The sequence below is a fragment of the Primulina tabacum genome, chromosome 3, assembly GCF_025594145.1.
Source record: "Primulina tabacum isolate GXHZ01 chromosome 3, ASM2559414v2, whole genome shotgun sequence".
Classification (NCBI taxonomy): Eukaryota; Viridiplantae; Streptophyta; class Magnoliopsida; order Lamiales; family Gesneriaceae; genus Primulina; species Primulina tabacum.
In genome coordinates, this window is record NC_134552.1 from 31,734,245 (window position 1) to 31,746,139 (window position 11,895).

Here is an 11,895-nt window from a genome sequence, read left to right on the forward strand (position 1 = left end):
GTTTCCAATGAATCTAGCATCCTTCACTTCCAAATACAAAGGAAACAAGAAAGAAAGATGAAAACTTCGAGAACGCATGATTTGCAAACATAATATATATTTTTTTTGTTACTCTTGCACCCATTATGATACCCCATAGATGGGTCTAGCCCCAGATGGAAGACTTGGATGGGCCCACTATCTTGGCTCATCCCTAGCCCAAGTGGAAAACAAGCCCACCAAGGGCCCAGGTATTCTCCTATAAATACCAGGTTTGAGTGTTCAGTTAAGCTATTCATTATATTGTTTTCAGCAGCGCCCTTAGCTGCTCCCCCCATATATCCTCAGTCTCTGACTTGAGCGTCGGCGGGGCTACGCCAGGATACTCTCCTGGACCCCTCATAACGGTCTTATTGTGATTTCAGGCCAGGGTAATTTTGAAGCCCGTGTCTGGATTAGTGACGCTTGCGTGACGGACCCTAAATTTTCCCGTGAGTATCACTTGGCGCCGTCTGTGGGACTATCTGAGTTGAGACCGTAGAGATGGTAGGGAAGCGAGGGAGTGGAAGAGCCACCTCAGCCTCATCGCGTCCTCGGAGGGGACCCGAACCATCTCGCGCTGAGGTGGGACAGGAACAACCGCATCTTGAGACGAGACCTGACACAACCTCGTTCAAGAGGCCAGAACTGAGCAAGCCCATCCACGAGACGAGGGTCGAGCAAACCCGTCCCAATGAGAATGTGGGAAACTTGACCCTGGAACAGCTGGGCCAATTTTATCACCCGAACAGTGGATGAGGCCATGAAGCGAAATCAAGAGTCTATGTTTGTAGAGGAACATTACCGCCCATCAGGAGCGGGAGGAAAATATTGAGGTCCATCATAGCAGGGTTGAAGAGACGCAACCCTCCAGAGTGGGGAGATTAGTGAGATGGAGAGATGTGGAAAGAGATAAGGAGGTTGAGGGAGCAGGTGGGAAGCAGGGCGCCCGGTACCTAAGAGAGGAAGCCCTTTTTCACTAGCCATCTTGGAGGAAGGGCTTCCTCCGAGTTTCCGACAATCAAACGTTGGAGAGTGTGACGGACATACAGACCCTGGGAACACTTGGGGAGATTGAGAATGCGGCTCTGTTACACCAATATTTGGACGGAGTCAGGTGCAGGGTTTTCTGGGCACGTTGGTGAGGTCAGCCCAGCAATGGTTTAATACCCTGCAGCCCAAATCCATACAATCGTTCGAGGATTTTCTCCTGCATCCTTCTGCACCGATTTTGCCAGCCAGCAAGAGGCATCAAAAGAAACTATTTGAGTCTGTTTGTGATGAAACAGCAAGAAGGCTGAAACGTTGCGGGAGTTTGTTCCAGCGCTTCAACACTGCAGCGCTTCGAAATACCAGCGGCTACCCCCCTGACATCATGATAAGGCCTTTACACAGGACTAAGGGGAGGAGAGTTTTTTACGTCGTTGGTCAAGAAGCCTCCGTCGAGCTATGATGATTTGTTGGCTCGAGCTGAGAAATATGTAAACTTGGAGGATGCTCAACGATTACAGGAGGATGGAAAACCGGCCCGGAGGAAGTAGGGTGGAGGGAGCCGGGAGAGGTGGAAGAAGAGGGTGTGCAGGGGAAAGAGATGAGGACAGAACCAAAGGTAGAAGACAATTCTCATCACATGTTCCTCTGAATAGGAGGTCGGGATATAAGGTGATGGAGATGAGGGAGTCGGGGGAGAGGGGGGAGAAGTCGCAGAGGGTTGAGAGCAGTGCTCGACCTCCGCCACGGGGTAGACAAGAAGGGTCCTCGTCCGGGGAGTGAGCTGATGATCTCGCCCGTCTTCTAGGCGGGGTCGAGGCCATCCATGGATACATCCGAGGATCGAAGAGCGAGGATGAGGGGTCGAGGTCAGGATGTCCCTCGGGGAGCCCGCTGACGCGAGGAGGAGAACGAATGAGGATAATCACCCGACGAGAGGAATGATCATCTGCTCTCGGGGGATGCCTACTGATGGGGGATTCCGGGCGAGCGCGGAAGGCGCATGGGAGGAGGTTGGAGAATTTTGAAATATCGAGGACGTGCGAACTTACCCCATGATCTGTCATCAGTTTTGGGCCAGAGGATTCCGAGGCATTGTGGCTCCTCATAACGATGCCTTGGTGGTGACGACCACCATTTGCCAATTACGATGTGGCACGAATCTTTATTGATAATGGAAGCTCTGTTAATATCATGTTCAAAGAGTACTCGGATTAGAGACGGTGGAAGGATTGCAGTTTGAGCCAAATCTCCAACTCCTCTATATGGGTTCGCAGGACATGACATCCCGACCGGCTGGGTTAAATTGTCTTCCTTTATCTTTGGGGCATGAGCCTCGGACGGGGTGACACAAGATGACGACATTTACTGTGGTGGACACCCCCATCCGCTTACAATGGAATTCTGGGGCGGACCGCCCTAAAGGATTCAGAGTTGTAGCGTCCACGTAACATCAGAAGTTGAAGTTTCCTGTGGGGAGGGCGGTTGGAGTCTTATGGGGGACCAGAAAGTCGCTCGTCGGTGTTATGAGGGGATTAGTGAAGAAGAGGGGAAGAGGGCACGTGTGGAGGTCAATATGATTAGAAGGGGGCGAAGCGGGTTGCCCGTGGTAAGGAGAGAGGTTCATGAGGTGATGGATGAGAAGCCGGAGATCGTGACATTGGGGCCTGACAAGAAAACTCTAAGAATAGCCCCTGACCTTGACCCAGAGGTAAGGGAAAAACTTATTACTTGTTTACAAGCTAATCTCAACAGGTTCGCTTGGTCAGCCCAAGAGCTCACAGGGACGAGTCCAGATGTAGCAGAACATCGGTTAAACATCTTGCCGAATTCTCGTCCCGTGAAGCAGAAGAAAAGACACTTCGGCCCGAGAAAGATATAGTTATAAAAAAGGAGGTGGGAGAGTTGCTCAGTGCTGGGCACATTCGAGAGGTACAATTTCCTACTTGGCTCTCGAATGTCGTTCTTGTTCCGAAAAGTTCGGGAAAATGGAGGATGTGTGTGGACTTCAGAGATCTCAACAAGGCATGTCCTAAAGATTGTTATCCCTTGCCGCGGATAGATCAGTTGGTGGACTCCACAGCCGGACACCAGTATTTGTGCCTGCTGGACGCTTATCAGGGGTACCATCAAATCCCCTTGGCCGTGGAGGATCAAGATAAAGTAATTTTCATCACCTCTGAAGGAACTTTCTGTTACGTGATCATGCCTCGGACTAAAAAAAGCGGAGCCACGTATCAGCGGTTGATGGATAAAGTCTTTTCTTAAGCAGGTGGGGAGGAATGTGGAAGTGTCTGTGGACTGACATCATGGTAAAGTCTAAGGATTCAGCCCTGCTCATACCCTGACTTAGTGGAGGACCTTTTCCACCCTTCAGTTCCTATGGGCTGAAGTTGACCCTCAGAAGTGTATATTTGGGTGTTGAAGAGTGGGAAGTTTCTGGGTTATATGGTGACGGAGAGGGGAATTGAGGCTAAACCTGAGAAAGTTCAAGCTATCCAAAATATGGTTCTGCCTCAGGGGCCCAAAGATGTCTCAGCAGTTGGCAGGGAGGATTGCTGCGCTGGCACGTTTTATCTCGAGATCCGCCCATAGAAGTTTACCTTTTTCCGGACCCTGCGAAAGGCGAAAAAATTTGAGTGGGGGCCGGATTGCGAGAAGGCTTTCACAGAACTGAAGGAGTACCTTGCCGAGCTTCCTGTTCTAGCCAAACCGACAGCGGGGGAGCCTTTGTGGGTAATTTATCTGCCACTGAAGGGGCCGTGAGTTCGGTCCTTGTCAAGCTTGATGGATCAGTTCAACAGCCGGTGTACTATGTTTCGCATGCACTCAAGGGGGCAGAGATCCGATACTCGGGGTTGGAAAATTGGCTTTGGCGTTGGTAATGACAGCCAGACGCTTGAGGTACTTCTATCTATCCGATTGTGGTGCTCACTAACAGTCCATTAGGCAGAATTCTCACTCATTCTGATATGTCCGGCCGCCTGGTTAAGTGGACTACGGAGTTGGGAGAATATGACATCCAGTATGAGCCGAGAACAGCTATTAAAGCACAAGCGTTAGCCGATTTTCTGGCTGAGACTGTACATCAGGAGAATGAGGACCCTTGGAAGGTGTATGTGGATGGTTCCTCGTCGAAGGACGGAAGTGGGGTGGGAGTAGTACTGATTTCACCAGCTGGGGAAGAAGTGAAGTTGGCTGTAAGGTTGGACTTTCGAGCATCCAATAATGAGGCAGAGTATGAGGCTGTGTTGGCAGGACTTCGAGCAGCCATAAATGTGGGAGCTACCGGGTACTTATTTTTTCTGACTCACAGTTGGTAGCGCAACAGATGAAGGGGATGTATGATGTGAAAGATGAGAAGCTTATTGAGTATGCTCGAGAAGTGAACAGAATCAGAGAGAAATTCACAGAGATTACATTTGAACAGATTCCCAGGAAAGAAAATGAAAAGGCAGACACTCTAGCCAAAATGGCTGGAACGATGGGAAGTTGGAAGAATAGAGATGTGGTATTTCAAATCGAACTCACACCTCACACGAGTTCACCTGCAGTTGAGCAAGAAGAAGAGGATTGGGGACTGACATAATTGATTACCTGAAAGAGGGAAAGCTTCCTGATAACCCTCGCGAAGCTCGTAATTGAAGATAAAATGTTCACGCTATGTAATGGTTGGGGACGTGTTGTTTAGAACGTCTTTGCAGGGCCACTTCTTCGGTGCTTAAGTTACAAAGAGGCTGATTATGTGCTCCGAGAAGTTCACGAGGGGTGTTGTGGAAATCATTTAGGGGCTTATGCATTAGCAAGAAAAGTACTGCTCGCCGGTTATTCTTGGCCCTCAGTGCTGCATGATGCTCAAGAGTTGGTAATGTCTTGTGATAGTTGTCAACGTCATGCGCGGTTGAATCACCGGCCGGCCGCGATGATGAAGGCTGTCACGGCGCCTGTCCCTTTGACCAGTGGGGAATGGATATCGTGGGACCTTTTCCTATAGCTCCTGCTCAGAAAAAATTCCTACTGGTAGCAGTTGATTATTTTTCAAAGTGGGTGGAAGCAGAGCCTTTGGCCAGAATCACTGAGAACGACGTCCTGAAATTCTTGTGGAAGAGTATAGTATGCAGGTACGGGGTACCTAGGAGGCTGATATCCGATAATGGGAGACAGTTCCAAGGGGCCAAAATCGAAGCTTGGTGTAAAGAGATGAAGATCCAACAAGTCTTTACCTCTGTAGCTTACCCGCAGAGTAATGGCCAGGTGGAGGTGACTAATCGGACGCTGGTACAGGGTTGAAAGTTCGACTGGGCAAGGCCAAAGGCAATTGGGTGGATGAGCTACCAAGTGTCTTATGGGCATACCGAACCACTCCGAGAGAGGGAACCAAAGAAACTCCTTTCAGTTTGGTCTACGGTAATGAAGCAGTGCTCCCGGCTGAGATCGGGTTGGAATCGGCAAGGGTGATGTTTTATGACGAGGACAATGGGGCGAGACGCGCTACTGACCTTGATCTTTTGGAAGGAAAGAGGGAGGCTGCCAGCATTCAATTGGAAGCTTATAAGAACCGCATTGCCAGTATTATAATCGGAGAGTCGTTGCAAAAAAATTTCAGGTGGGTGATTTTGGTCCTGAGGAAGGTGCCAGAAGAGCAGAGGGGAAAATTGGACCCAAAGTGGGAGGGTCCCTTCAAGTGTGGTCGATGAGGGTTGAGCTCTGGAGCCTATTACTTAGAGATGCGCAAGGCAAGCTTTGAAGAGGCCTGGAATGCTTATCACCTTAGGAAGTATTATTCTTAATTCCGTCATTGATGTATTTTATTTCCGAATTTTCTTGTGTAATCCATCGGAATTCAATAAAATCAAGTTCTTCCTGTTTATTTCATGAATGCTGTGTTATCGTGAGAGTGCTAACATGATTTTATTTTCCTACTAAGGTATCGCTAGTGAGGAGCAGCGGTGAAAAATTTATTTTCCTACTAAGGACATCGCTTAGTAGAGGAGCAACGTGAAAAATTTTTATTCTTCCTACTATGGCATCGCCTAGTAGAGGAGCAGAGTGAGGAAGAAAAATTTCTATTTTCCTACTAAGGCATCGCCTAGTAGAGGAGGGGGAGGTGTACATTTCTATTTTCCTGCTAAGGTAGCCTAGTGAGAGTTAGAGGGTGATGGTGTTGATTTTATTTTCCTGCTAAGGTGTGACCTAGCAGAGGAGTTAGAGGGTGATGGTGTTGATTTCTATTCTGCTAAGGTACCTAGCAGAGGAGTTAGAGGGTGATGGTGTTGATTTTTATTTCCTGCTAAGGTATGACCTAGCAGAGGAGTTAGAGGGTGATGGTGTTGATTTTATTTTCCTGCTAAGGTGTCACCTAGAGGAGTTAGAGGGTGATGGTGTTGATTTCTATTTTCCTGCTAAGGTGTCACCTAGCAGAGGAGTTAGAGGGTGGAGATGGTGAATTTCTATTTTCCTGCTAAGGTGTCACCTAGCAGAGGAGTTAGAGGGGGAGGTGGTTGATTTTTTTTCCTGCTAAGGTATGACCTAGCAGAGGATTAGAGGGTGATGGTGTTGATTTCTATTTTCCTGCTAAGGTTCACCTAGAGAGGAGTTAGAGGGTGATGGTGTTGATTTCTATTTTCCTGCTAAGGCACCTAGCAGAGGAGTTAGAGGGTGGAGATGGTGAATTTCTATTTTCCTGCACCGAGCAGAGGAGTTAGCAGGGGAGATGGTGTGATTTTTATTTTCCTGCTAAGGTATGATCTAGCAGAGGAGTTAGAGGGTGATGATTTTATTTGCCCTAACAGGTTAATAGTATCAGAGACAAACTCGTGAGAAGCAGTAAATTCAAATGCAAAATACTCAAGGTTGCATAAATAAAACGAGTTCGTACATGTCAAAAGTGCGCAAAAGGAAATAACCAAATGTAAACGTCCCAAAAGTCGCATAATCCTATGGAAAATAAAACAATGCAGAAAATAACATAAATAAAGGGGCTCAATCAAGGAATCGGGGGGAGACTCGATATAAGCCCTCGAAGTCGATAAAGTCAGTAGGGGCGCCTGGCGGAGGATAGCCCTGAGCATGGAAAAGGCCGACTGCACCCTCGAAACCCACCCCCAGGTAGTGAAAAGCTTTCGGGCCACAGATCTCGACAAATTCTTCGGATTTGAGAAATTCCTCTTTGAAGGAGGAGGCTTCTGCAACATGTCGTGCCTTGGCGTCTTTAAGCTCAGCCTGTGAGTTCTTTAATTCTTTCTTCAGCTTCTTGATCTCTTTAGCTTGATCCTCTATCAGCCGCTGAGACTCCTGCTTCTGTTTTGAGAGCTCGCCGCACTGGATCTGGGACTCCGACAATTGAGCTTGGGACTCCGAAAGCTCCTCGGCATGCGACACTTTCATCTCATCAATAGTAGCCTGGAGCTGTTCGCGGAGAGCCTGAACCTCGCGTAATTCTTGACAAGAGTCAGATCGAGCGGCGTGAGCGCGCTCAGCCAACTCCCCGACGTACATCATGCCCTGCATAAGTAGACAAGGGTGAAAAGACGATAAGAAGATCAAATGTATATTAAACATCAATCTAAAGGTTATAAGGAGAAGTATACCTCGATGACACTGCTGCATGTCCGGCGGAGGAGGTCTGACCACCCCAGTGAACCCATGAACGCTTCATCGGCGTCGGAAGGAAGGTGATACATTATCTTCTGAGCCAGAGGAGTAGGACCCCGCCCCACGATGGCCGAATCCGAAGTGTATAGAGGATGCACCGCCGATGCGAGAGGGAGGCCCATCATCGGGCTCGGACCCCTCTGGAGAAGAGACCGATGCGACAGAAATCTCAGAAATCTTGCGCTTGCCATGCTGAGGGGCTGACGGGCTAAGATCAGTGGATGCATTTTGCTTACCAGACGGAGGAGGGGACTTGGCGCGAGGAGGTGGCGAGGAGGCTCGCTCTGAGGCGGAGGAGAGGAGGAGCATGCTTCTTCTTCTTCGCAGCAGTAGGGGAGCTAGCAGGCTTCTTCGCGGTAGTAGAACAGGAACCTGTTTTCTTTTTCTCAGCAGCAGAACAATCTCCCTTTGGGCCCATCGTGACTGCCGGGGTAATGGATTTCTGGGAAGCTGATGAAGAACCCCGGCCTTTGTCTTGGAAAGTTCACGGAGAAATAGGGCGTTCATGACTCTAGTACCTGCAAGCAGGCAAGGAACCAAATGAGAATGTTATCAAGTAACATAATAAATAAAAGAAAAACAAGAAGTATGGACAGATGAGAATATCTACCAGCATTCTCCTTCAGCTTAATTTTAGCGGGACTTAACCCGGCATGACATAGGAGATCCTCAGATAGAAGTTTGGGAATGTTAAAGCATCGATCTCCTAGTACACTCATTATCTGCAGGTACTCCTCATCTTTCTTATAACTCTTGGAAAGTTTGGGTTTAGTGAAGACAGGGTACCAATCGGTAAAGCAAGTCAATTCTTTGGGTGGCTGTACAAAGAAAAGTATTTTTTCCAGTCCTTCACTGACTGGGGGCCCCATCGAACAGTTTGTGGCTAGACCGGGAGGTTACATAGAAAGGTCCATCTATTGACCTGGACAAAACTAAGAAGTAGGAAAAAGTGGTGCAATCAAAGGGAGGCCTAAAGCTCTGAATAACACTGCGAAACAGCTTATCAAACGGAAGGCATTAGGCGTGAGTAAACCTAAGTGCACCTGATAGTACTTGCTTAATTCTTGAAAGAAATCACATAGGGGGAAACGAAGGCCGGCATCAAAATGATGCTGAAAAAAGGTATAATAGCCCTTGGGGGCTAGATAAGGTCGGTCCTTTGGGCCAGGAATGATGATCTGGTGGGAGGAAGGAATGTGCCACAGAGTCCTAATTTTCGACTCACTACCAGGAGGAATGTGGGATGACAAGTGACCATACCATAAGTTATCTGCCTCAGATATGTTCATTTCTTGGGTCACGTGACGAACTTCCTTACCCGGACGACTATGACGGTGACTTCCTCCTCAGAGGATCAAGGGTAAAATCAGGATCAGCTAAGGAAGTCCTACCCTGGCTAGACTCGCTGGACCTGCTAGACCTGCTAGACTTGCTGGACTCGCTAGACTCGCTAAACCTCTCAGAACCACTCGAAGAACTAGACTCGGAATCGGAATCGGAAGAAGACATAAGTGCTAAGGATAATCAAACAGGAAGAGGAGGGAACTGACCCGGATGAGGCAGGGGAAAATACTCAAAGCAATAGAATCACAAGGATGGCCGAGCGAGGTGCGTTACGGCACGTGAGGGCTGGCGCGCAAGGGCGACGGGCGAGTTGGTGCTCGGGTGATGGGCGAACGTATGACGCTCGGGCGAGCGTGACACGGCGTGGGCGAGCACGCGGCGGAGGGCGAGGGTGAGCGTGGCGCTGTCGCTGGGCGAGCGTGTGCGCTGGCGAGCATGTGCGCTGGCGAGCATGCGCGCTGGGCGCTCGGTGAAGGCGATGCGGGCGGGGGCGCGATGGTGAGGCGTGCTGAGGGCTCGGGCGAGCAGGCGTTGGGCGAGCTGGGGGCGCTGGGCGAGCGTGGGCGATCGGGCTGTGCGGGGGCGCTCGGGCGAGCGTGGGCGATCAGGCGAACGTGGGTGCTCGGAGCTCGGGCGAACGTGGCGGTGTACGGGCGAGCGTCGGTGCTTGGGTGCTCAGACGCGGGGGCGGGCGTGGAAATGTGCGGGCGAGCGTAGGGATGCTGGGCGATGTGGATGCTTGGACGCTGGCGAGCAGGCGTTGGGCGAGCTGGGGGCGTGGGCGAACGTGGGCGATCGGGCTGTGCGGGGGCGCTCGGGCGAGCGTGGGCGATCGGGCGACCGTGGTTGCTCGGACGCTGGGGCGAACGTGGCGGTGCGCGGGCGAGCACAGGGATGCTCAGGTACTCGAACGCTGGGGCGTGGCGTGGCGCGCTTGGGCGAGCAGACCCGCAGGGGCAGGGCGAGCTCGCGTTGGGGCTAGCGCGCAGATGGTGAGGGCTGGCTTGGCGAGGCGCGCAAGCGAGGCAATGGCTTGCGGCTCAACGAGGACAGCGTGGCGAGCCGGCGTGTGTGCTGGGGCGCGAGCCGGTGTGGGTGCGAGGGCAGAGAAAATTTTGCAGAGAGAAGTGAGGATTGGAGTGCGGAAGGAGCCTATATTTATAGGGGGAGCACAAATCTTACCAAGATTGTGATTTGATTTGATATCTTTTCCTTTCAGAGCAGGATTGCGATTTGATTTGTTTCCAAATCTTGGGAGACTGGAGAACGGCAGGAAAAATGCACGGCATCACCCTTGCGAGTGCCTATTTCTGAAAAAATTATGGGGGCGTTGCCCCCACACCCCCACGACCTGACCGGGCAGGTCGATCCCCGTAATTTTCGCAGCGGCAAGCATCGTTTGTTAACGACAAACGAAATAAATTTTTCTGTTACGGTACGTCCTCGTCGCCGATAAACCAAAGACAACACAACTAATCGAACTTTGAACCTACGATTCAGTTCGACTCGGGAGGGGGAGACTGGTGATACCCAATAGATGGGTCTAGCCCAGATGGAAGACTTGGATGGGCCCACTACTCTTGGCTCATCCCTAGCCCAAGTGGAAAACAAGCCACCAAGGGCCCAGGTATTTCCTATAAATACCAGGTTTGATTGTTCAGTTAAGCTATTCATTATATGTTTTCAGCAGCGCCCTTAGCTGCTCCCCCATATCCTCAGTCTCTGACTTGAGCGTCGGAGGGGCTACGCCAGGATACTCTCCTGGCCCCCTCATAAAGGTCTTATTTGTGATTTCAGGCCCAGGGTAATTTTGAAGCCCGTGTCTGGATTAGTGACGCTTGCGTGGATCGGACCCTAAATTTCCCGTGAGTATCACATTAAAATGCTAGTAAATTCAGGTTTCTTCAAAGAAATCGAGATTCCCCAACAGGGAACCCACGGCGGGGTTGTCTTTCCGGCCGCGTTGATCCCACCGCACGGAATCCCATGATCCGTCGGCCGTCAAAGGGCAGAAGCCGTGGCTGAACCCTTCTGCACATGCATGGGGCTGTTCTGTTTAGGGGGTTTGATTCCCTATCCACGGCTTCGGACTTCAACGACTTCGTCGAGGCGTTCGGGTACGAGGAGCTTCCGTATGTAGGCGGCGCTGCTCCGAGGACTAACGTCGTTGGTCGGGTTTTCACGGCGAACGAGTCTCCGCCCGATCAGAAAATCCCATTCCATCATGAAATGGCACAGGTCAATTGATTTTCTGGAGCTTGATTAATCTTGGAATTCAATTTAATTGTATTCGAGTATAATAATTATTATTATTTTTTGGAAAAATAAATTTTAGTTTGTTTTTTTTATTTAAATGTTTTTTTAAAATAATTTGAAGTTATTTGAACTAATTAATTTATATAATTGTATAACATTAATTATTTTTATCTGATTTTGTGGTAAATCAGGACGCCGCATAATTGATATAGCTATTATTTTTGAGGAGCAAATCTGAAATTGACCCAGTATCTGAATTATAATGATTCACACTCAATATGGGCAAAATTAATGATTAAATTTGAAGAGTTTGGGGTAAATAGCATATAACGAAGATTCATGGGTTATATGTCAATGGTTCATGTTTTAAATTTTCCTATGTACTGGTTAGGTTCCAGAGTACCCGTCCAAGTTGTTTTTCTTCTGTGAGATAGAACCTGCGAATGGGGGCGAAACTCCGATTGTTCTCAGTCATGTTTATACGAGAGGATGAATGAAAAGTACCCGGATTTTGTTGAAAAACTAGAGAAGCACGGAGTGATTTATACCGAATCTTGGGAGATGACGATCCTCATCCCCAATCGGCCGTGGATGGAAATCTACATTCTTGACCAAAGATAAGAGCGTGGCGGA

General features: G+C 49.4%; 1 protein-coding gene and 1 pseudogene across 1 annotated transcript; one reads left to right on the top strand and one right to left on the bottom strand.

Moving 5' to 3' along the window:
* Positions 1-6,990: 6,990 nt before the first annotated feature.
* On the bottom strand, positions 6,991-7,656 carry LOC142538660 (uncharacterized). Its single transcript, XM_075643967.1, has 2 exons — positions 7,599-7,656; positions 6,991-7,512 (listed from the first exon to the last, which is right to left on the bottom strand). The coding sequence occupies exons 1-2, from the start codon at positions 7,653-7,655 to the stop codon at positions 6,991-6,993; spliced, it is 579 nt and encodes a 192-aa protein (XP_075500082.1). The 5' UTR covers position 7,656.
* Positions 7,657-10,885: 3,229 nt separating this feature from the next.
* Positions 10,886-11,895, top strand: part of LOC142538661 (clavaminate synthase-like protein At3g21360) — an 18,756-nt pseudogene continuing 17,746 nt past the window's right edge.

What these genes read in the sequence shown, in the direction of transcription:
- LOC142538660 (XM_075643967.1), bottom strand. Translation starts at nt 7,655, where the DNA reads ATGGGTTCACTGGGGTGGTCAGACCTCCTCCGCCGGACATGCAGCAGT. An exon ending in CATGCAGCAGTGTCATCGAG is followed by an intron (nt 7,513 to 7,598) that starts GTATACTTCTCC and finishes CTACTTATGCAG; the next exon opens with GGCATGATGTACGTCGGGGA.